This window comes from Podarcis vaucheri (genome assembly GCF_965113315.1).
Source record: "Podarcis vaucheri genome assembly, chromosome: 7".
Lineage (NCBI taxonomy): Eukaryota > Metazoa > Chordata > Lepidosauria > Squamata > Lacertidae > Podarcis > Podarcis vaucheri.
Window position 1 is genome coordinate 69,377,611 of NC_138765.1, and position 25,935 is coordinate 69,403,545.

At 45.8% G+C, this 25,935-nt stretch overlaps 1 protein-coding gene across 6 annotated transcripts in view; it reads right to left on the bottom strand.

Annotated features, from left to right (window-relative positions):
* The window catches only part of VWA5B1 (von Willebrand factor A domain containing 5B1), a 71,035-nt gene that overhangs the window by 25,847 nt on the left and 19,253 nt on the right, over positions 1–25,935 (bottom strand). For 3 of the 6 annotated variants that reach the window (XM_082229818.1, XM_082229822.1, XM_082229819.1), the window contains 10 exons: positions 25,714–25,873; positions 24,733–24,894; positions 23,385–23,607; positions 22,670–22,815; positions 21,221–21,352; positions 20,569–20,693; positions 15,862–16,038; positions 9,330–9,440; positions 7,867–8,069; positions 6,681–6,795 (listed from right to left, as the gene is read on the bottom strand). In XM_082229818.1, coding sequence (XP_082085944.1) covers positions 6,681–6,795; positions 7,867–8,069; positions 9,330–9,440; positions 15,862–16,038; positions 20,569–20,693; positions 21,221–21,352; positions 22,670–22,815; positions 23,385–23,607; positions 24,733–24,894; positions 25,714–25,852 — 1,533 coding nt within the window. In that variant the 5' untranslated portion in view covers positions 25,853–25,873. The remainder of the gene's footprint in view (positions 1–6,680; positions 6,796–7,866; positions 8,070–9,329; positions 9,441–15,861; positions 16,039–20,568; positions 20,694–21,220; positions 21,353–22,669; positions 22,816–23,384; positions 23,608–24,732; positions 24,895–25,713; positions 25,874–25,935) is intronic. The other 3 variants (XM_082229823.1, XM_082229821.1, XM_082229820.1) reach the window with 2 other exon arrangements.

Here is a 25,935-nt window from a genome sequence, read left to right on the forward strand (position 1 = left end):
GGTCCAAACGTTTTGTGAACATTTATATATTCGTGGCATTTTTATCTGACCTTTCCTCCTGTCAGCCTTTGGTGTTTGTATGCAACAGCAGGAGGTTACCTTTAGCAAAATGAATCCTTGCTTGGAGCACACCTTTAATTGGAAGGCACTCAGACTTCGTGTAAGATAGATAGATAGATAGATAGATAGATAGATAGATAGATAGATAGATTCTTTATTGTCATTACACTAGTGCAACATTGCACAAGTGCAACGAAATTGGATGCCAACCCTTAAAAACAACAAAAGCAAAACAACAGCAACAACCAAACAAACCACCTTCCAACCACACCCACACCCACACCCATCAAACTCCCAGGTCTCACTATCGAGTTACAGCATTCAAAAAGGCCACAGCTCTTGGATAGAAACTGTTTTTCAGTCTATTTGTCCTAGACTTGAAGATAAGGAAGCTTATGTTTATTAAGGGAAGGGCATTCTTGTTTGGAAAGAGTTTTATAGCCCTAGCTAACTAACAAGTTGGAGAAACAAAGAAGCTCCTATTGCCCCTTCTTTCTTGGAAGATACAAGCAACGTGGCCTTGGTGCTTGCAAGTCCAGAAAAAGTGTGAGAGGAGGTGGAAGGGGAAAGAAGATGAAACTTAAATGACACTTTAACTTCAAAGGACAGGTCAGCACAGAGATCAAAGGGACAGAGGCAATTTAGGAATCTGGACTCTTCCACTATATCTGTCTTAATACCACGCAGAGCCTTCTAAGCAAGCAGGGTTGCACCTCAACATCCATCCAATGTCTCCAAGGAGCGATATACTTTCCCTCCTTTTGCTCTAATAATCTTCTTCTCTTCTTTGGTGATCACTTGTAGCCAAGTAAGATTGTCTTCCATAAACATGATTTTAACAGTGAGTCCATAAGTGACTGTGGAGGCCAATTCTGGATCCACGTGAACTTCCACAGTGGGGACATTGGTTTCTGGGCGGGAGTTGATCACGGTGTGGATTTGCCAAGCGTGCCTTCCTCTTAGCACGTTTCTCCCTTGCATCCTGAGTTCGAGTGTCTTGATCAGGCATAGGCGAACTTGGCCCTCCAGCTGTTTTGGGACTACAACTCCCATCATCCCTAGCTAACAGGACCAGTGGTCAGGGATGATGGGAATTGTAGTCCCAAAACATCTGGAGGGCTGAGTTCGCCTATGCCTGGTCTTGATAATGCCCTGATGATGATACTGTGATGGCCATTGGACAGGGATCAGGAAGGAGTGGGCATTCCTGGTAAAGAGGGATGCTTGGATAATATGGAAAATTGTGTGTGTGAGAGGACGTTGTAGCAGTCAGAGTGCTCAAATGCTTGCCAAGCCAGGAAAAAACAACAACAAGGAGAGATTTTTTCAAATATTGGTGACAGCCACTCTTAAAATTATATGCAAACTAGCCTCTCAAACATCTTCACTCTGTGAGGTGGGATGGAGGAGAACTTTTATGTTACTTGAATTTTAACGAGAAGCAGTCTAATCTGCACTTCTCAGGCAAAACCGAACAGGCAAACTGAAACACACCTATCCTTTGAAATTCACCCTTCTCCAAATTTAGCAGTTTTCCTGCCCAATAACGTGTGCAAAAGTGCACCTATTAAGGGCAAGAGTGCCTAAAAATCCAAATATCCCTGAAAACAACATGCAAACAATGTGCATGATGTTAAGGGACTGCTTTGAGGAGGGAAGGTGCGTATATATCAAAACTGTGTACAAAGAAAAAAGTGTTTATTAGGAGACATTTGCACCAAAATGGCTGACCAATTTTCATGAGGGTGTGTAATAAAAAAAAAAGCCAATCAAGCACAAAGTACTTCAAGAAAGGTGGAGGACAGTATTTCAGGGTGGGGGAAATGAGAAACTGAAAAGCCCCGGAAGAGCAGATTTGTCCATCCCTATTTGTGGGCACAGAAATTGGGAGACAGGGGAACCAGTTCACCTAAGTTCTCCAGCGGGAGGAGAAACTCTTCAGGGGCATCTGACAGAAGCAGAGCTTTTATCCTTTTCTTCCAAGTCTGACAACCATCCTCCACAAGGCCCAGACTGAGCGTCATTCCAGGGCATGGCATGAGGAAAACAATGGCTTTTGACGCCGGTGGTCTGAAAAAGCCTTAAAGAGTTGTCGGTGTGAGGAGTCTGACACACCAAGTTGATTTGACATCACACTGAGGCAAAAAAAGGCAGCCCTGTTTTATTGCTCTCCCCACCCCCCAATTTCCGGCTACTGAACACCCAGTTTCAGGCCCTGGCTAGAAAACAGAAGGGCTGGTTCCACTTCTTGAGCAAGTTACGTCTCCTCTGCTTCTATTGTCTCCGATGCGGTGAAAGCAAACCCCTTTCTCCAACCAAGACGGTTCTTTCTTCCTGCACATAGACACACGCACTCCCCCGCCAATCTCCCTGCTCTTACACACAAAAGGGTAAATTGCATCTCTCCGGTGACTGGTCCGCGGGGGCGCTTTTCATCCGACATAACTGGGCCCACTCAATGTGTGGGCGTCAGGGAGTGGAAAAAGAGCACCAGCTGCCAAACCACCTGCCTCCGCAGTCCTTCTGAGATGGGGGGATCATTATATGATCAGAAGAAGATCAACTGCAAGACTAACGCTTTGTTGTCACATTAAAAGACCAGAGCATCTTGGAGGGATTTTGAATCGTAATGAAATCCGGGGGGTGGGAATGCTTTTTCTGGTGGGATGATGGGGTGAAAGGAGACACTGCAGAGGCTGTGTGGATGCTACATTTGGTGGCTATTGTCCACCTAGCTCAGTACTGCCTACCACTGACTGGCAGTGGCTCCCAAGGTTTCAGGCAAGGGTCTGTCACCTGGAGATGATGGAGAGTGAACCTGGGATGTTCAACAAGCAAAGCAGGGGCTCTTCTCACTGAGTTATGGCCCTTCCCCCAGAAAACAGAATGACAAAGGACGGGGCTGGCCTCAGATGTGCTCTGCCTGTTTCTATTTTTCAGGCATCGTTTCTGTTTTCTGGACCCTGCCTCTGACAAATCCCTGCCTTATGGATTTTCACCTCTTGCTAGAAATTTGTTTGTTCCACGCACAATATCCTTTATTTTGTTCTAGGGATTTTATTCCCCCTAGCATCTCAAGGGGCTACATCACTGAGTGGAGGGTGGATGCCTCTCTATCAAACACATATGCAAATCCAAGCACACAAACCTTTGGCCAGGCTAGGAATATCAGAAGCTGCCTGATACATGATACAAGCACATCAGGGTGTGTGTGTGTGTGTGTGTGTGTGTGTGTGTGTGTCGGGGAAAATACACAAAGGATCTGAAAGATGAAACAAACTGTACAGGAGCTTAGAAAAGCTGCCTTATACTGAATCAGACCATTGATTCCTCTAACTCAGGATTGTTTACACAGACAAGCAGAGGCTCTCTGAGATTTCAGGCTTTCCCCAGCCTCTGCCTGTAGATGCCAAGGACCTGGGACCTTCTGAAGGCAAAGGATGATGTCTACCAATAGGCTACGATGCTCATAATAAATACAGGAAGCTTCCTTAAGCACTATGACCTATGCTTCACGTAGCTCAGTGCTGTCTACCTGCCAGGGTTTCAAGTGGTACCTGGAGATGCCCAAAGTGAAAATTGGAACCTTCTACATGGGGGCACTGTTGCCTGGAGCTGATGGGAGCCGTAGTTCTAAACATCTGGAGGCACCAGGTTGGCAAAGGCTGCTCTGGTGCACCCTGAAGGTACCTTTGATCAATGATCCCAAGTATGAGCCAGCAAATGAAACAATTCTTGAGAAAGCCTGGCTCAGCTGCATGCAGTTGTCTGCTGTTCCCAAGTGTGCTGACCTTAGGACACTGGAGTAATATTGATAACAACAAACAAAAATGGAAACTGCGTGTGATCTGAAATGAAGAAAGGAGGGGGAGGGGAAGATGAAGCAGGTCTGTTGGAAAGACAGAATAATTCCCCTCACTTCAGTTTAAAAACAACAGACAAGGAAAAAGACTGAGATTTTTGTGTGCTACTGACAGAATGTAATCTTAAGATAAAGTTTAATTGGGCCATAAATCTCTTGCTGGAAGGAAAAGAATTTGGGGGCTGTGATAAGAACGTTGCAGAGATTCTGGGAGTTGGAAAGGAGTATTAAATCTGCAGTGCATTCAAAAACTGCACACCTTTTCCTAGGCTGAGAGGAAAATGGCAAAGATCTGCAACATGTTTTATTAGTGAGACGAAATGGTTTCTAGCAGACTGTCATCTGTTCTGAGACACTGAAGCAAGGGACGGAAAAATAAGACCTCTGAGAAACTTTGAGATTCAGTTCCGCCCCAAGCCACAATGGGAGAAAACAACAGCTGGGAAGTGAAAGAGACAACACCATATACTGTATGGACAGAAGGATTCTCCATGGATATAAGAGTTTTCACACCCAGGGCACAATAAAGGTAATAGTTTGAGTTCCTCACTTAAAGCTTTATAAATTCATATACTGTAACATCACGAATGAAAATAATTATGTAGCTGTTAACGAAGGGATTATTATTATTACTGAAATGTAACTGACATTAATTAGGATTATGGAACACACTGATATAAGATTGGAAATGCACCCAAACCATCATGAGGGGAGCCACTTTCACTAGAATGTAATAATTGGGAGTTGATTGGCACTTTGATAATTGTATAGTTTGTTATTGCTATAATTTGGTTATTTTGGGGGGTATATTGGAAAAAACTAATTAAAAAATGTTATTAAAAAGTGTGCTGATCTTAATTGCTAGTTTTGTCTTTGGCTCATGCTCCTCTGCAGTAGGGTGACCAAACTTAAACTGAGCTCATCGACCATCTTCCCTGTGCTGGCTGACTCCAATCAAAAAATTTTAATGATAGAAAACAACTGATTCCAAAGCACTTCAAAGTTTGCACTGCCTTCCTAAAGCCAGGTGAAAACTCTCAGGCACACAAAAATGGGTGCACTGGGGCCAACATTCTGATGATTCTAGTCCCTAACTTGGGAAGATGGACTTGGAAGTAGTGGTTGGTCTTCAGGGCACACTTTGCCCCTTCCCCAGACTTATGGGGGGGGGAGCAGATCTATGCACATTTCCACAGTGGAAAAGCTCTTGCAATTGATTTGCTTTGGAGTGGATTTAAAGTTGCTTAGACACTTTGAAACATGTCTGAGAACCCACTTCCAACCACCACTTTCTGAATCATGGTTCACAAATTGCCATCTGTAGGCCCATATATATATATATATATATATATATATATATATATATATATATATGCTTTCGTAGATTTTCACGGGTACAGGAATGCAGGTTTTGGTGTCTTCGGGTGTCTTCCCGTGTAAGAGTCGGGGTGTCTGGGCGACGTTTCGACGAGGTCTCACTCTGTACTGGAACTCTTGTTCCAGTAACAAGAGGCCGAAAGCACCAGCCTGAAGATGACGAGTGAGACCTCGTCGAAACGTCGCCCAGACACCCCGACTCTTACACGGGAAGACACCCGAAGACACCAAAACCTGCATATATATATATATATATATATATATATATATATATATATATATATAACTTTTTTTGGAGTGTTCTAAATTAGATCTGTCTTCTTTTACTTCTGCATGTGATTCTTGTACAGTCGTGCAGAGGACGGAGTGGAGGCAGCAAGTGTATTGAGCGGGCAGGGACAATATCACCAGAACAATAGGAGGTACCTATTGCCACAGCACACTTCCCATCATTCCCCAACAGTCCTCCTTGGGTTCAAGGGGAGCCCAATAGCCTGTCAGAGCTTGGGGCCAGGGAACTGGAAGCCATCAGATAGTTTTCCCAGGCAGGCAGGCTAAGTCAGGCAGAAGCAGCTTCAACAGACATCAGGACCCTGGACAGCTCTCAGCGGCCCCTGTTGGATAAACATCTCAGCAGATTGCTGAGACCATCTGAAGCAGGGGTCAGCAAAGGAGCGCATGCCCATATGTGTGCGCACATGCTATTTCTGGCGTACTTCCAGGTCGGAGAAGCACCGGAAATAGCTTGTGCACATGTGCACGGGCCTCCTCCGACCTGGATGTGCACCAGAAATGATGCTTGCACATGCGCACAGGCTATTTCCAGTGCTCCTCCGACCCGGAAGTGGGCAGCCGTGCAGCTCAGAATGGGCGGCGGCAGCGGGGATCGCCACGGGCCAGATAAACGAGTCCCTCAGGCCTTATCCAGCCCACGGGCCTTAGTTTGGGGACCCCTGATCTGAAGCCTTAGGTAGCTTGGCAAAGCCTGTACTGTACTTGACTTCTCCTCCTTGGAGAAACTAGCTATGCTATCTTAAAGGGCTCTTACCAGGTTGTGCAAACATGGCTTTTACAAGCTCAGTGAGTTAGGTATGCTTGGGAGCTTGTTCTCGAGCCTGATAAAGGTGGGAGGAGCTGCAGCATCTTCCCCATCAGTATCTTCCCCAGGGGTTACATTTTGGGGGTTATGTGATAGAGAAAGTTTATAGAACAATGCATTTCATATGGAAAGTATGTGGGGTTGGGGGGAGAGAGAGGTAGAGAACTTTTCTTCCCCTCTCATAATCCTGTAACTCAGCTGCCTGGCTGGCTGGAAGAGTGAAGAGGAGCAGCCCACATTGCAACCCTTTCTTGCAAAGGAGATGGAAAACCACAGCAGTACCTTTGGCTGCAACCTCTCTCCCTCAACCAGGAATTCCGCACTTCCTTTGGACACGGCAGCCAGGCCATTCACCAGCCTCCGACAGGCATTCTGCCCAATGCCAAAAGTATAGCACCTGCAAGAGGAAAAGACAGAGGGATTGGGTGCACCCTCAGTGGTGGTGAAGGGAAATGCCGAGACTCTGGCAGTGGAAAGTTCTGCAAGGCTAGAATTCCAAATGAATTTTGCTCCCATCAACAGCAGAAGCACAGCTGGTGGTGGCGGTGGCATGAGAGATAGACTTTTCTGTGACTGCTCCTGCATCATGAAATTCCCTCCTTAGCAGGATTAGACAGGATTTCTCCTTGTTATTCTTCCTTCCTGTTCCTTTCTTCCTATTCAGACAGGCCTTTGGAAACTAAGGCACAGAAGATGCTGGCCACTGTCATTTATTGGGGGTGTGGAGGGTGAAGGGACTTCGGCCGCTAGGAGCTTACTCTTATGCTGTTAGGGCAAGCTGTACTCTAATTGCTGCCTCAAAATCTGTTCTGGTGCATCTTAATTAATCTTTTTAACTAGTTTCTATGACTTTTTATTCTATTTTACTACTTTTTATTTGTGCGCCTTTCTAGGATGAAGCAGCATCCAGCCAGGTGAAGTGTGAAAAGGCTCACTCATTCGTCTCTATGGCAACAGAGGTCGATCTTTAAGATGCAAAGGATGGGTACTTAAGCTGGCCAGCTAGAGCCATTACCTTAACAAAGGGAATGGTCTGACCAGGTTCCCTCTTATAGATCCTGCCCTCACAGATACAGAATTGTAGGTTTGAAAGAGACCCACTCGTATCATCATCCAGACTGACACCTATCAAATCTATAACAGTTTATTAGCCTACAGTGCCATTTCTCCTCCCTCCCCACCACAAGTTCTGTCCACCACTCCTTTAGCTTTCTTACAGTCTTAAACATGAAGGAGACATGATAGTACAGTCAGACAGAGAGCTTGGAAGCTCACAGAAAGAGCTTTCAGCCTCCACAAAGCCCCAAACTGACAGCCCAGAAAGGCACTTGGTCCTGGGGAGATTTGCCTTTGCATTGAGCCTGGAATAAAGGTCACAAGTCAATAAATAGATTTGTCAATACAGTGGAGGATGGGAGAGGCTGTTGCAAAAGCAAGGGGGAGAGGAAATGCCAGAAGGGGCTTCTACCTAGTGGAGAACGAGTGGTTCCGGACAAGCTCGATGACCTTTCCCGTGTTGCTGACGGCGCCATCGGTCAGCAGGAAGAGCAGCCGTGGGTGGCCTTGGTGGATCGGCTGCCGGATGACCCACCTCAAGGGCGACAAGACGTTGGTGCCACCCATGTCAGCACGGATCTTCTTTATGCTTTCACATGCAACAGCCAAGTTCTCCTGCAGAGGAGCACAAGAAGCACCCAGGGGGCTCACACATGGACAAAAGGCAAACTGGCATTTGTGGAGGGGTTCACATGAACAGGAGGAAGGATATGGGGCAGGGTTATGTAAGGGTTATGCTAGGTGAGGAGCAACCAACCTTTTGGGGCCTTGAGAGCACACCTGCAAAATGGGGAAACTATTGCAAGCATGGTGCTGCAACCAAACACACAATGCCATCGATTCCATCAGCTGCAACACAATTGTCATGGATGCAGAAAGGTGGAGGGAGGCACCAGCTGGGAAATGTCCAAGGGGACAAGGTTCAGAGCCGGGGCTTTGATGTCCCCAAGTTCTGGTCTTATAAGAGAGGGAGAAAAACTTTTCTCTATTAGCTTCCTCAATGTCATGCACAACTTTATAAATTTCTATCATGGCACCTCTTGCCTTTTCTCTAAACCAAAGTATAATGACAGCATATGTGACCACTAACTTGGATGGATTTAAAAGCTGATTAGAAAAAAGTCATGGTGCATAAGGCTATCAATGGCTACTAGGCACAAACTGACTATGTTCCATCTTGGAGACACTTGGAGACACTGTGATGGAGACACTGAACGCCAGCTTCTGGGAATTGCAAGTGGGGAGAGAGCACTTAGGTATTCCTTTTGGCAGTGGTTCTCAACCTGTGGGTGGCCAGATGTTGTTGGACTACAACTCCCATCATCCCTGAGCTCTGGCCTTGCTAGCTAGGGGTGATGGGAGTTGTAGTTCAACAACATCTGGGGACCCACAGGTTGAAAAAGGCTGCCTTATGGGCTTCAAAGAGGCATCTGGCTGGCCAGTGAGAAAAGGTAGCTGGACTAAATGGGCCAGTGGCCTGATCCTGCAGGGAACTTCTTACGTTCATATAAGAAGAGAGAACTGGGGGAGGGGTGGATAACTCATTTCACATCAAGATGAGAATTAGCTAGGGGAGATAGAATCATGTGGATAAGTTCAACATTAAGATTATAAGAAATTTACACACACGGGCTTAATATACAGTGAACTGGTTCCAAAAAATCCTGTTCATTTTTCAGTGAGTGGAGGGTGACAGACCTAGTTGGGGGGGGGTGTGATGAAGGAGGAAGATCCAGCTAGCAAATCCCTATCACTCCCTTACCATGTGAAACTCTGAAGGGAATTACGGAGTCACCACAAAGTCTGCTCATGATGGGTTAAGATCTCTGAGGAAAAGGAGATTTAAAATAGAAGAGACAGAAAGCGTTCCCTCACCTCGCAGTAGGTCTGGCTGGAAGGAAACAAGGCCTTGAAGGTCGATCCAAATCCAATGATATTGAATAAACACGTTGGCATCAGACTCTTCAGAATGACCAGGAGGGCATCCTGGCGAACGGAAGAAAGGAACAGAAAGTCAGGACTTCTGCTTGGCAGCAGCATATATGTGGTCCTATTTTTCCCAGAAGTAAAGTCCAGAGACAGCTTTAGTTTCCTTTGGCGAAGAAAAGAAAATAAGGAGTGGAAACTTAACAAGACAAATAGCGGCTGAGGGGTCTGCAAACCAAGTCCTTTGAGGGAGAGTTGAAAGAGCTGGGAATGTTTAGTCTGGAGAGATGAAGATTAAGAAGATCATGCTTTTCAGCTACCTGAATGGCTGTCTTGCTCCAGAGTGGAAACTGCGTTTCAGCAGAACATTAGTAGAGGGCTCTTAATGTTGAGGACTGTTCCTGTTAAGTTGTGGGTGAACATATCAGACGACACAGCGATTCTTCAGACAGCTCTTGTTTATTCACAGTCCAGAACTGAACTGAACTGAAGGGTTCAGCCAACCTGCTTATATAGAGCTCAACTACAAAGCAACAGTAACAACTTCCTGTAACTATCCAATCACTGAACGTCACTTTCAATTCCTTATTTGCATATGCAGACCTGAGTGAAACTATTTACAGTATCCCCCTGCTGGCCCAGGGTGAGAACTTCAGTACATAACAGTTCCAGCAGGGAAATGGGCTCCTTCAAGAAGCAGTAGGCTCTCACAGTCACACACATACACACACACACACACACACACAACCAGCATGGCAGCAGGCTGCCCACTTCCCTGAGCAGTGAGAAATTCTGGGGACCAGCACAACTAAGGGAGCTAAGCCTTTGTTTCCTTCGGATCAAAGAGCAGTGGAGATTGATGGCATCCTTGCGATATTTGTTTTATTTGCAAGTCCTCTCCTTTCAGCCAACTTGCAGTGCTGCTGTTTTCCTGGACTCCTATGTTCCTTTTACACTGCATTGCCCATTGCATTATGTAACTGTGACCTTTTGATCAACATAATGCCATGTCACACCAGAAATTTAAATGGCATAAAAAAGTAGGCCGGAAGACAACCATGAATTCCATCACATGAAATTATGATGCAAAACTCCCAGGATTTTCTGTGTTGCAAATAGATAGATTCCTCTCCCCCTCCTCTCCCCCTCCCGGACAGAAATTAGCACTAAAGTTCTGCAAGATTCCACTAGTAGTTTGCTGAAAAAGTCAGCAAACTTTTTCAGCAGGGGGCCAGTCCACTGTCCCTCAGACCTTGTGGGGGGCCAGACTATAATTTGAAGAAAAATATAGAACGAATTCCTATGCCCCACAAATAACCCAGATATGCATTTTAAATAAAAGGTCACATTCTCATGTAAAAACATGCTGATTCCCAGACCACCCACAGGTCGGATTTAGAAGGTGATTGGGCCGGATCCGGCCTCTGGGCTTTAGTTTGCCTACCCATGTTTTAGACCCTGGGCTAGGGACTGCTGAATCTGCCAGTTTCAGTTGCTCTCAGTTTCTTATTTTCCCAATCTGAAGTCCAGTTTTCCACTTTTCTACATCAAGTTGTGCTTTTTGGCATTGCCTGTCACTTTCTGGGGGGTCATTTAGGGGGTCCTGCAATGACAGAATCATGGGATTTGGCCCTAAGGTCTAAAGTTAGGTGATCCTGAGTTTTGCAGTCTTAGAAGTGCCCCTTCTCTTTACAGTGGTACCTCGGGTTATAGACACTTCAGGTTACAGACTCCGCTAACCCAGGAATAGCACCTCAGGTTAAGAACTTTGCTTCAGGATGAGAACTGAAATTGCGCAGTGGCAGCGGAAGGCCCCATTAGCTAATGTGGTACCTCAGGTTAAGAACAGTTTCAGGTTAAGAATGGACCTCCAGAACAAATTAAGTTCTTAACCTGAGGTACCACTGTAGCTGGTAAAGTGTTTTATTTCCACTTAATTCAAGTGAGATGCTGGATTTCTGCCCTGGAGGGGCCATGGCCTCCCAAGCAGCACCCCCTGCAGGCAAATTACTACCCCACCCAGGAACCACCCAGGGCCGGGGTGATTTGCTTAAAATGAAGAAGAAGAGAAGAAGAGTTTGGATTTGATATCCCACTTTATCACTCCCCTTCAGGAGTCTCAAAGCGGCTAACATTCTCCTTTCCCTTCCTCCCCCACAGCAAACACTCTGTGAGGTGAGTGAGGCTAAGAGACTTCAGAGAAGTGTGACTGGCCCAAGGTCACCCAGCAGCTGCATGTGGAGGAGCGGAGACACGAACCCGGTTCCCCAGATTACGAGACTACTACTCTTAACTAGGGACGCGGGTGGCGCTGTGGGTAAAAGCCTCAGCGCCTAGGACTTGCCGATCGAAAGGTCGGCGGTTCGAATCCCCGCGGCGGGGTGCGCTCCCGTTGTTTGGTCCCAGCGCCTGCCAACCTAGCAGTTCGAAAGCACCCCCGGGTGCAAGTAGATAAATAGGTACCGCTTTATAGCGGGAAGGTAAACGGCGTTTCCGTGTGCTGCGCTGGTGCAGGCTCGCCAGAGCAGCGATGTCACGCTGGCCACGTGACCCGGAAGTGTCTCCAGACAGCGCTGGCCCCCGGCCTCTTGAGTGAGATGGGCGCACAACCCCAGAGTCTGTCAAGACTGGCCCGTACGGGCAGGGGTACCTTTACCTTTACCTTTACTCTTAACCACTACACCACGCTGGCTCTCAATATTCCAGACTATACTCAAGAACACATTCCTGCATTGCAGGGGGTTGGACTAGATGACCCTTGGGGTCCCTTCCAACTCTACAATTCTATGATTCTATGACTCCGGGAGAACCCAAAGTGACAGACACATTCACCGTCATTCAACAGCAGATGCTCAACATCAAGCACACACACTATTCAACAGGGTCCCCTCCTGAGCTCTTCCAGGAGATGTACCGGTAGATAAATAGACAGGCTAACAAGGAAGATTAAAAATTAAATACATACAAGGTGAATCATTGTCAGCTATTTACTCACCTTCAAAGGTATTTTTCTCCCTAGCACCAGAACATGTTTCCACCCCCACCCCCTTTGGGAGTTTAAGAAACAAATCTAGATTTCTGATTTCCATTCAGGGAGCTGCCATTAGCAATACAAAGAGACAATGGGTTTCCGCTGCACCCAAAACCATTATTCCACCCACCCAGGCATAATCTTGTTTATATGAAGATAATATTCCCTTCAGGCGACCCATTTCCAATCTTGCTGTTCATAAACAGAAATTACACTTTCCTCAGACTAGGCAAGGTTGCCTTCTCCCTCCCTCCTCCGCTGCTTCTGAATGCACAACACAACAAAACCTTAGCTCATTTTAAGCAAAACAGCAGGGCTGAGTTGAAAAGCTCTGTGAGAAAGCACCTGCTTTCTGTACAGGAAGTCCCGGGGCTTTTTTCAGCTGGAACTCACCAGAACTCAGTTCCGGCACCTCTCAGGTGGGCGCATTGCCATAATGTCCCACTCTTCCTTAGGACGTCCCTATTTTCACTGGAGAAACGTTGAAGTTATGCGACCCCTAAGCCAGCCAATAACCTTTAGAAGACATCTGAAGGCAGCTCTGTATAGTTTTATTATGTTTTCATATATGTTGGAAGCTGCTCAGAGTGGCCAGGGCAACCCAGTCAGATGGGCAGGGTATAAATAATAAAGTTGTTATTGTTGTTGTTGAATAGGACATCCCTATATTCATCAGAGAAATGTTGGAGTAATATTAGCTGGTAATATTAGCTAGAAAAACCAAGGATTGAATGAGGGATCTTCTGCCTATAGAGCACCTCCTCTGCCACTGATTGCCCATATATGTTGGCCATACATGTTGGAAGCCACTCAGAGTAGCTGGGACAATCCAGTCAGATGGGCAGAGTATTAATAATAATAATAATAATAATAATAATAATAATAATAATAATAATATTTAGGACACCCCTATTTTCATCAATGTTGGAGGGTATGCAGGGCTGGCTGGCAACCCACCAACATCTGCAACCTCCATATAAATAGGTTTCCTTCCTGGAAACGAGCTACAGGTGCCCCAAAGTTCTTGTTCTTCATGGGTACAGCTAGTTGGCCAAGCTTCCTGGGTGCTCCAAGTGCAGCAGAAAATGGCTGAGGGAGCTATGGTTAGTATACACCACATTCAGAGAGAAAGCGAGAGAAACACCACAACACAGACCCACACCCTAAGCACACACGTATTCACAACACACAGAGAACCCTGTTCTCAATACGGTAGGTGTTTCCCAATCAGGAAACCTCCCCTGCGTCATTTGTTCAGTCACATAAATGCTGCTTCCCGTGCACCACTTGACAAGAGGAGTGAGCGAGTGCCAAAGCCCCAAACCTGAACTATTCCACCCGCTTTGACTTTGTTCAGCATGGAAGAGCTATCAAGAGTGCTCAGCTGTGGCTGAAGGAGCACATTAAACAACATTATATGCCATTGTCAGGATGACAGAGCAGAATCCCTGAAGAATAATTAAGAAGTCACTTAACTGAATGAAGGACAAGGAAAAGGAGACCTCCCTGTGTCTTGAATGAGGGATTGATGCACTGACGATGAGTCACCACTTTGAAGGAGAGTAAATAGCTGCAGAACTTCACCCTCCATTTTCCTAGCTGGGTGGGTGAGGTGGGGAAGGGGATGACAGGAATGTGTTGATAACAGGAGGTAAAACAAACCATTTTGATCCCCCCCCCTTTATATTTCTGCTTTCTGAAAAGGCAAGCAATCATATGTGCAGGGTGCTTATGCTTTCCAAAAGTGAAAAGAATACGCAACTTCTAAATATCTGAAAGTTTTGTAATGGCTGCATCGCTGGTTCAATGCCTGTGCAACACCTGAACTTCAGTCTTGTTTCTCATTCAACGTACAGTCCTGGCTTAGTTGTGTATCACTTCCCATCCAGCAATGCAGACCTGGTTTAATTTTATTCCCCAACACAGACCTGGCTTAACTGTGCATTGTTCCCAATTCAACAGCACACAGCCAGTTTAACTGTCCATCACCTCCCATTCAGCAATGCAGACCTGGTTTAATTGCATTTTACTCCCCCTTACAACAGCAGCACAGAGCCTATTTAACAGTACAGGCTCGGCTTAACTGTGCATCGCCTCCCATTCAACAGCACATGCCTTGATTTAAATGTGCATCCATTCGTCAGCACAGATTTTGCTTAACTGTACACCATTCCCAGCCCAATGGCACAGGCCTAGCTTAATTACAGGGCTAATCCGGATTTGCATTTGCATATCCCTCAACTGTCCTGATTAAATTGGGACCTCCCATTTTGGGGGTCTTGTGCATAGCCCCAGTTGACAGGAATCCCGGTTTTCTGCTGCAACATGTTGGAGGGTATGCACTTGTCCCATGCTTAGAAAGCATGAATTTTTTTTTTACCAGTTTTGCAGAACTGGTAAAAAAAAAAAATACGTAGCTTGGCTTCTCTCCAAAATCAAGGAGGGAGAATGGAATGTGTGTGTGTGGAATCTGTGTGGATAAATTCTACATTTTCAGGAAATTCCACCTGAAACTGTCTGAAAAGCGTGATAACGATATAATAAAGTAACAAAACTAAACACAAACACATTTTAATAAAAGCAATCGCTTGAGGCTGCAGCTATCAGCCGTCGCCATGAGAACAGGGCCGGGAACACAGTGACGTGCAATCAGGACCACCAAGATCTCCCTGAGTGTTTGTTCATGTTTTCAGCTTCCCTTCCTCTCTTATCTCTGAATTAATCTGGTGGCTCTCAGGGAAAGAAAAACGCAGAAAGTTTGATTAGCCTTTACGTGTCGATGCTGCTGCAGTCTCTGGATGGATTGATCTGGAGGATGGTATGTGCTGGGGGGGGGGGAGATAAAAGAAACTGGGGGTTCGGCAGAAAGTAATAAAATGGTAACTGGGGTTTGTTTGAAACTGAATTGGATTTCGATAAAAGGAAAAGACTTTGCGCTGCTGAGTCTTTTAAAAAAGACTCAAGTACAATTGTCTAAGGTACAGCTAGGGAGCCCCAGGCCCAGGGGGCAATGTGGTTCTCCAATTGGCTCCATCCAGCCCTCCAGGTCATACACACCCTCCTGTGCCACCCCTCTTCTCCCCAGGCCACCCCCCCTTCATCACCCCTGTTTTGTACCCTCTAAGTATTTACACCAGTCAGGAAAGCATTTTGAACTTCGATAATGCTTGCTTGCTTACTTACCTGGGTGGGGCCATCATATCTCTAGTTTGCTTTTAAGGGATATGGTTGTCAGAAGGTTGCCTGCTCCTGGCCATTAACTGCCCCATGCTCCTTTCCACACACTCTGCATTAACTTCCAGCATGGAAAACTGTCACCAGAAGGCCCCTGCTAAGCACTGCATCGTGTGGCAACTCAATTTTCTACCCAATTGCCCAGTGAAACTAGAAGGCATTCACAAACGAATGCCCTTCCCACCCTGCATGCAAGAATCAGGTAGGCATGCACACCTTGACACGGTTGATGTTCACACCACTCATACTCCCACTGCGGTCCACGAGAAAGATGAATTCTCCGTGGCTCTTCCTGAGGTTGGGTTGGACCGTCCTCAGATCAGGACAGAAGTTCAACATGATCACTGGGTGGTGAGGGATGTCCTTGTGGAGCCGCTTCCTGATGATTTCTGTCTGCAACAACCAACAAGAAAATCAGTACAGGCTGTTGATGTCTTTCATTTAAAAACAAGCAAGCCAGTTTTATTCCTTAGAACGGCGAGTCCTTTTCATAAATTAGAATCATGGAGCTGAAGATAGCACTTCCCCTTATAACCTAGGGTTCATCCACACTTTCGCTTGGCCTGCATTTTGATTTTACTTGAACTGGCCAATTCCCCCCAGCCTGAGAACTTTTCTTGTTCTGTGGCTGTGCCTTGCAAAGATCTGATCTTACTGAACTGGATCTTACCAGATGCGTGGGAGATCTGAAGAGAGCTTTTGCTTAACTAAGCTTCCATTCAGTGGGTAAGATGAGATTTTGGCAAGGCACAGCTGTGGAACAATGAGAAAAGCTGGGGAAATTAATTGGTATACAAAATGATCAAAACAGGGGTCAAGGAAATGTGGGGATGAGCCCTTATTCTCAGTGGCCTTTATACCTTTCCTCTCCGTGGGTGGGTGGGTGTACACACATATTCTCCCTTTCCTTTCTCTCTCTTTTTCTTTTTTCTATGCTGTTCTTTATCTTATATACCCTGTTGTTGTTTAGTCATTTAGTCGTGTCCAACTCTATTTCCATGCTATTACTGTTATTAGTTTTATTTCTACACACTTCTTTTCCATTAACTCCTCATTCTCTCGTTATGTGTGTATGTGGGGTGGGTGGGTGTCTTTTGTATTTCTTTATATTAACATGATTCCTAATGGATTGAGTAATTATCTATGTAATCACATCCAATGAAATGTGTCATTCCTTCTCTCCATTTGTCTTCAACTTTTCATTATATAAATACCCGCTCCCCCCACCAAAAAGCAATGATGAGACGTTATGAAGATATCAGAACTGCATGATGATACAAAAACATTTATCTGAGCTTTTAAAAGGAAATAAAGGTGGGATTCGTTTAATATGATGTCTTGTGTCATGACCGATATGCATGTACCCATCAGACTACTTCCTCTCTCAGCAGCCACTTGGTAGCAACTATTCCATCAGGCTGGAAGAGACAGAGAGAGAAGAGAAGCAGAACATTTCATCAGCCCAGTTGAGAAGCCAGTTATATGGGGCTCCTCTCCTCTTCCTTAAACTGTCTATAATTTAATGGTCATTACAAGAGCTTTGTAACTAAGATCTAGTGCCAGAATTCACTTTTCCTCCTCAATCCCTTCTAGGGTTGCCATATTTCAAAAAATGAGAATCCAGACACAAAAGTTGAGCTCTCTTTCTTTGGCAAAGTTGTTGAGCCTTCCCACCCCACCCCCAACCCCTTTTTGGTCAACATTGTTGAGTTTGTTTTGCACAATGTGAAAAAAGAAGTTGTGAGCTTTTTTTAAGGGAATTCGCTGAAATCTACACTTCCAACATGAGTTGCCATATGTCTGGATTTTCCCAGACATTTCAGCGATTTCCGCCCGGATGAGGGCCAAATCCCAGCTATGTACGGGAAATTCCGGATGTATTGCAATCCTACTTTTCCTCTTGTGCCATGTCTAAAGGCAGGGCCTCTCCTGCCTTTTTAGTGAGTTGGTCTCAGAGTCTTTTTTTGGCTGAAGAGTGTAGGCAAACATTTCCCGCACTGCTAGCCTTGGAAGTATTGGAACTCAATAGTGCAGCTGCTCTGGCAAGAATAAAATGCATTTCTGCTTAATCATCTGAGTCCCCCTGTGCCTTGAATTGGGAAAGACATTTGCATGGGTTCTTATTAACACCCTCAACCCATTATCCAATTATGGTATAAACTAACAAAAGCTCATTAGTTGCCCACTGTTTCCCCAGGATGTTTGTCCCACGTAATCCCACTAGCTAACGAGTATTTGCATAACACGCCAAAGACAGGAGCTTAATTACAATTTCCAACCGACATTCTGAAACTTAATATTTTAAAGAAAGGAAGGAACTCCAGCAGAGTCTTGTGGAGGCTGTTTGCCACCAGAAATCGCTCCATTTGCTGCTTTCTTGAATATCGTCAACTGGGCACCTCACAAGCTGCTGAATGTAATAGGATCACTTTTCCTATTCAATGCACATTGATTTCACTAGCTATTCCACCATAATATAATGGTGGACTTTGTTGAAAGCCTTACTAAAATCAAGATATGCTACATCCACAGTATTCCTGAAATATACTCGGAGTCGAGTGTGGATTTCATGCTCTTTATTCAGCTCATAGTAGTGAGGAATGAAAGTTCCCCCCCAAATATCTGCTTTATATACATTATTTACACAATGGGCCGCACATGATTGGCTAATTCTGGGATTCTCTTGTAGGCCAATCAGGTTGCAGATTCACTTCCACCTGGAGCTGGATTAGGTGGCTCCTGCTGACCAATCATACTGCTTCATTGTTCTAGGACCAGTCAGACTGCTGCATTCTGAATCCTATTGTTCTAGGACCAATCAGACTGCTGCCTTTTGGATCCTATTCAACTCAGTACATAACAATTCCCATGATCCACCAAGTTAGAAATGATCAAAAAAGAAAAGAAGAAAAGATTCATCTGACATGACTTGTTTTTGAGAAACCCATGCTAGGTCTTAGTAATCATAGCATCCTTTTCTAAGTGCTCACAGACTGTTCAATTATCTGTTCTAGGACCTTTCTTGATACAGTGGTACCTCAGGTTACATACGCATCAGGTTACAAACTCCGCTAACCCAGAAATAGTGCTTCAGGTTAAGAACTTTGCTTCAGGATGAGAACAGAAATCGTGCTCCGGCGGCACGGCAGCAGCAGGAGGCCCCATTAGCTAAAGTGGTGCTTCAGGTTAAGAACAGTTTCAGGTTAAGAACGGACCTTCGGAACGAATTAAGTACTTAACCTGAGGTACCACTGTACTGATGTCAAACTGATAGGTTGATAGTTTCCTGGGTCATCTCCGGCACCATTTGTGCACCTCCAGTCTGCAGGGACCTCACCTGTTGGATCAGGCCAAAGGCCCATCCCGTTCAGGATCCTGTTCTCACACTACCAATCAGGTGCCCCAATGGGAACCCTGCACAACAACAAAAACTCTCCCCACCTGTGATTCCCAGCCACTGGCATTCAAAGGCATCCTGCAGCTACATAGCCACTGAAGCTAGTAGCTATTCATAGCATTATCTTTTATAAATATCCAAGCTGCTGGCTGTCACTGCCTCCAGTGAGGGCAGGTTCCACAGGCTGACTGTATGAAGAGGTCATTTCTTTTGTCTATCCTGAACCTCCCAACATTCTGCCTCTTTCTTGGAGGTCTCTTGAGTTCTAATACTATGGAGAGAGGGAGAAAATCTCTTCTCTATTCCCTTTCTTTGCAGCCACAGAAGTGCAAAGACCTACACTAGTGGCCAAAATTGTGGAAACCTTTTGGGGAAAGTGTATTTCCGAGGTTTGGTGGCTCATAACACCACTTTTTTTGAGTAATACCATAATACAGTAGTACCTCAGGTTATAGACGCTTCAGGTTACAGACTCCACTAACCCAGAAATAGTACCTCGGGTTAAGAACTTTGCTTTAGGATGAGAACAGTGGCGGCGTGGTGGCAGTGGGAGGCCCCATTAGCTAAAGTGGTACCTCAGGTTAAGAACAGTTTCAGGTTAAGAAGGACCGCCAGAACAAATTAAGTTCTTAACCCAAGGTACCACTGTATTATGTATCAATGGAAAAATAATTTAATGAAGAATGTAGTGCAACAAAGTTTGTTCAGTTATCTGTATTCTATCAAAAGTTATAGCCAAATAACCAGAAAAGGGAAGCACAACTTGCTTGGGTTGATATGCAGTAGTTTTCCTTCATTTGAATGTAGCCAATGAGCATGACTGTGTAAAGAGAGCCAATTAGGTGTTATGAGCCATCAAACCTTGGAAATACACTTTTTATAAAAGGTGCCACAATTTTGGCTACTAGTGCAGCATCCTGCTTTCTATAGTGGCCGACCAGAAGTTTCAAGGAAGTCACAGGCAACACCTGGGGGAAACACCCCTCCCCTGTTATTTCCCCACTGGGAATTCAGAGGCATGCCACCCCAGAACATGATGTACCTGGGTCATAGAATTGTAGTTGGAATGGACCCTGAGGATCATCTGGTCCAACCCCCTGCAATGTGAGAATATGAAGCCATCCCATACGGGGTTCGAACCTGCAACCTTGGCGTTCTCAGCATTGCACTCTAACCAACGGGGCTATCAGCAGATGTGGTGAGCCTGTGGGCCCTCCAGGTTGTACAACCAGCCAAGCTAGCGTGACCAGTGTTCAAAGTTGATGGGAGTTAGAGCCTATCAACATATTGAGGGCTGCAGATAAGCTCCCCAAATTGTAATGAAAGCTATCAATACCCACCCAGACCTCATTTCCTCAATGAATTTGGGCCAAACCACACACCATTATGGGTGCAAACCTTGCTTATCGCTGGCTGCTTCTCAGAATGGTTTAAGAGTCAATCTCTCTCCTCCCAGGGAACTCTGTAGCTATGTGAGGCTGGCGTAGAAAATGGAGAGAAGACTGACTCGCTCTTCTGCCCCTCACCTTTCTCTCTGCACTTGCATCTTTCTTGGTCCCTTTAATGAAGTCATTCCGCCCCTTCAGGTGCTGCTCATATTCCGCAGGGGACATGTCACCCTCTTCCATTAAAACATGGGGCATGTGAGGCTCTGGAATGGCAGGGAGATTGGGAGAGAAAAAGAAGAGGTCAGGTTTGCGGGATCTACTTTGTGATTTTTCTAGAACTTTGAGATCCACCATTAACAGGAGCTGGGGGCACCGAGAATGGGGGGGGGATGCTTTTTCAGCCAGAGGATAGAGGAAGATGGGTAGAATGTCTGTATAAACTAGTCTACTGTACAAAGTGTGGGATAACCAACCTCCTATAACCAACATGCTTAAGTCTAATTAATGCATGAAGGGGTTAAGACCATAGAGTAAGCTGTCCTGCCAGGCTCAGCTCTCCTTGGGAGGGACTACGCGCAAGGTACATTTTTAACAAGCCACCCCCAAAATGACAAATGCAGAGGTAAGATTGGATCGGCAATTTACCAGGGACCGGAAACTATGGACTGTCCCTGGTTAGGTGGAGCATATTCAAGATGCAATGTTTCTTGCACTGTCTAAACAGAGAAGGAGGGATCTCTGGGATGGGGAGGCCCCAGAAGTCAAGAGATAGCAAGCATGGCCCACCTACCGCTTGGATGGATCAGGATCTCCACGGGTCGGTCAAAAGTATGTTTATTGGCCAGTGTGATCACAATGCTCTTGGCAGATCTGGCTGAAGGAGCGGCATCTGCGCGGATCTCGTGCGTCGGGCTTTCAACTCCTAGTTGGGGAAGCCAGTGTGGAAAATATGATGAAGAACCCCAAAGAACTTGAGAAGAAGTGTGTGTGTGTGTGTGTGTGTGTGTGCGCGCGCGCGCGTGAGTGTAGGAGCCATTGTGGAGTAGTGGGAAACTAGTGTTCAAATCCCCACTCAGCTATGAATCTCGTTGGGCAATCTTGGGCCAGTCACTGTTTCTCAGTCTAACCCACCTCACAAGGTTGTTGTGCGAAGATGAATTTGGAACCCAGAAAACATGAGTTTGGAGAAAAGGTCGGCATATAAATGCAATCGTAAGTGACAGCAAACTCCTGCACTGCTACGATATAAAAAGCAGGATGGTAATTGATTTTAATACCGCTACTTTTCAACAAAACGTTTTCGCCTTGCTTGCAGTGCAAGCCCTACTGAAGTGTAAACTATACTAAACTCAAACTGAACTATGTGCCGGTGCATGTTACAGAAGTCATGCCTGCTTCACTCCTCCCCGACTTTTGCCTCAATAGGAGCTCAATGGGAGCCTCAATAGGCTTAGCATTATGTCCCGTTGGTTTATTTCCAAACAAAACCATGAGCTGTGAACCAAGGTTTATTCTTTGCTTAGCACTCATGGTTTGTTCAAGGGAAAACAAACCATAAGCCTGGGTCTGGACATAGTGCTAAGCCAGACAATGGCTTAGCTTCCAGCCGGGCAGCAGAAAAAGTTGGTGTGAAGTGTAGCAGCCTTAATTTTTATCCCTTGCACCAACACCACACACGAAACCATAGTCTAGTTTGACTGTGAGTGAGGGAAAGGGCCATAGCTCAGCAGCAGAGAACCTGTTTTGTACTCAGAAGACCACAGGTTCACTCTCTGGTAAGGTTGCCATATTTTGAAGAGCAAAAAAAACAAGGACGACACCTTTGCCGACTTCTACTTTTAACTATGATGATTCCACCCATGAAAAAGAGAACATGTCCTGGTCAAAGAGGACATATGACAACCTTGTGAGATCAGCTGGGAAAGAATCCTCTCTGAAACTCTGAGAACTCTGCCAGTCAGTGTAAACATTACTGAGGAAGGTGGGCCAATGATCTGACAGCTTCCAATTGCTTAGATTGGAGGAGTCGGCCATGGAGTAGTAGCACTGAGAATCAGAACTCTCGATTGTCCCACAGAGCAGAGGTGGTGAACCCAATGTCCTCCAGAAGCTGCAGACTACAACTCCCATCATCTCTGACTATTGTCCATGTTGTCTGGGGGCTGATAGGGGTTATAGTCCCATACCAGGTGGATGTTAAAAAATGTTCCCATCCCTGCCCGCTTTTATATAGACTTACCTGCAAGTAAGCACGGTCCTCTGATCTCCAGGTAGAAGCTGAACTCATACTCAGTAGGATTCGTTGCCTCCGTTTCCAAAAGCCGAGCCAGACAGAATTTTCCGGGCTGATCCGGAGTAGCAACACCACAGTAGTGTCTGTCTCTGCTAAGAAGGAGGCGATTTGTAAAGGGAATGCTAAAACGCAACTTTCAGATTGTGCACAGACCCATCTAAACCATCAAAAGGACTTCAAAATCCTCCCTGTATTTTTGAGTCTTGAACAATCTGGGCTGTCCTTAAAAGCAGAAGCAAAAGTCCTGTTCCTTGTTACACCTCTAAACTTTAGATAGTATGGAGAGCTATCTATTCCCCTCACAGAGCTATAATTCCCAGAGTTCCCTGTGAAGAAGGATGGATTGTCAAACCACTATAGCTTTGTGAGGGGAATAGGGGTCTCTGAACAGCTCTCTGCACCTTTAACAAACCAGAGCTCCCAGAATTCCTTGGGGAAGCCATGACTGTGGAGAGGGGTATCATAGGGCTTTTAGTGTAGGCTGTGCATGTAGCTTAAGAGGCACACATGAGGGTCCCAGGTGATTCTGCCATAGTGTCCCTTCAGGCCGTGCTATAAAGCCTTGGCAGCTTTGCCCTAGGATGTGGCAATGTTGTCCCTCCCTCCCTCTTGTAGCGCTAGCTAAACCCATCAAGAGAAATATTTCATGTCGGTCCCTTACAATCGAAGGTGGTATCCAGAGATGGCGGCGGTGGCATCTGTGCTATTCTGGGGGACCTTAGGGACACACACAGCTGGCAGGAGGACCCTCACAGCACCGCTGGGAAGGGTCTGTAGCTCTGAGGAGGTACTGATGCAGATGGAGACATTTTCCTGAGGAGGAACGATGCCCAAATTGGCCACAAAGATGATCCTCTCCAAATCCTCATCTAGCACAATACGTCCTGTGTAAAAGGAAATAAATGACAAAATGTCAAAACATTCATATCCCCAGCAACCCCACCCACCTCTCTATATAAGGGTTGCCATGGCCTAGTTTTCAGAAGTCCTAACTACCACTAGCGATGGGTGAATCTCTCCATTTTGGTTCCTCTCATTTTCTCATGTTTTCAATCTTAAATTCAGTTCTTCTCATTTCCAAATCAGGTTGCTTTTTTTAATAAAATAAAAAATGCCTCCAAATAGACATAGTTCTTGCCTAGTGTAAACATTTTTGTCAAGCAATTTCAGCCTAATATACAACATTTTTGTATGCTGTTTTCATTAATATCCTCCTTTTAATGTGCACACTTTATCTTACTGTATGCATTTTGGTACGCCACATCATCATTCACTATGAAAAAGTGTCTGAGCAGCTTATGAAAAGACAATATTAAGAATAATGCAAAACCAAAGCAATATATTTCAGTAACACAATTTCAGTACACCCGTTTTGATCCTAGTCTGTATGTGTATTGGACTTGATTACCGTATTTTTTGCACCATAACACTCACTTTTTTCCTCCTAGAAAGTAAGGGGAAATGTCTGTGCGTGTTATGGAGGAAATGCCTACAGATGGCATGCCTACGGATTTTCCTCCTCTAAAAACTACATGCGTGTTATGGTCGGGTGCATGTTATAGAGCGAAAAATACGGTATTTGTTTGCTTTGAATGTATGTACTGCTTGCCAATATTTTCATTGTTAAATTGCTTTGGGATGCCTTATGGGAAGTGATTCATAAATGATACAAATAATTAACTCTGTGTGTAAAGGAATTCTACCCTGACAAGGACTGGGGCACTGTCAGATTGGGGAGTGGCAAGGGAAAAAGAAATTTCTCTTCAGTTTTCAGGAGGGGTTTGCTGTTTACTTTACTTGACCTTTCAAGGTGGCCAAAAGTATTCTGTTTCCCCTCCTTTGCTTTTAAAACTTTTTTTCCCTTAGAAAGGTTGTTTTTGCCACTTCCCAGATAAGGGTGGCACTCGGCTGCCACTCTGCCACCTAGTGGCCTGGAGGGTCTACACCCTCACCAAGAGTTGCTACCATCTTAGATGTGATTGTATTTTCCTCGCAAATCATTCTCTCACCACCTTCGTCCAGGGCCCTGCCATTGGGGAGGCTGCAGCAGTCAACGTAGCAGTCGTCAATTCTGGCCTTGTCTTTGATTTGCACGGTCACAACCCGTTCAGAAACCATCGCCTCAAAGCCAACCACAGTTGTGTATTCATCCAATGGGTAGACAAAGAGCCCTGCCAATGGGAAGCATCCTTTCAGGAGACATAATGCTTATGCCTGGGGTCAAAGGTCATTGGGGCTGGGGGTGGTTAAGGCAAGGAACCTCACACCTGGGAAACAAATCTGACCCTAGGGACTTTCTCCTCCGGCAACATCCCAGGCCAATGTTATGAGTCCCAAGGAGATGTCTTGGAGGGGCTGGTCAAGCCAGGATGAGAGATGGAAGGAGTTGGAAGATGACCCTAGGGAAACTCTGCGGTCCCTTTCCCACCAGCTCCCGCACCAGTCTCACCTTCAGCGCTGGATCTGCCACCTGCATAACTAGAACCCACCCCTGGTTCAGTATCCCAGGAAGCACCCGACACCTAACCTGGCCCACGGCTGTTGCTGTCACCCCCTCTGTCACTTAGGTCGTGGAGGCGCCAGTACCAGCACGGACAGACAGATCATACCCAGCCCAGCCGAAGGAGTTCCTGTTTGGTTGCCCAGCGCAAAGAAACATTCTGCTTGCTGCACTGAAGTTGCGTCAACCCCAGTCCTAGGTACAGGGGCCAAGGGGGCATGTTGCATGCTGGGTCAGCATCTTAGCTGATTTAGCCACGTGAGATTCCAGGGTCTGGATCAGCTGGGTTCCTGACGTCACCACTAACACCGGGTATGCTAACAGGGATGGGGCAGGTGGCAAACTGCAGGAGGCCTTGCTGTGGGTCTCCTCAGAGAGGCTTGCCCCATTAGACCCTCTAGGAAGCCTCTCCCATGTGGACACATATCACCTGAGACAGATGAATAAGTCTCGAGTACAGACATAGTTGCACATTCCCTCTGTCTCTTACCTTCAAAGGGGTGGGTCTCCGAGTTGCTGTAGGTGAGAGAGGCCGTCATCCCAAAAGCATAGCCGCTGACACAAGTGGTCACCTCAGAGGCCGCGAGAGGGAGAGCAGAGTTGGTCATCCGGTTGATGAGCCCTGGCATGGTGTTAATCGTCTCTCCAGACTGGAGCAGGGTGGGAAACCACAGTAACAGTCAGATTGTTAGCTCTTTTTTTCTTGGCAACT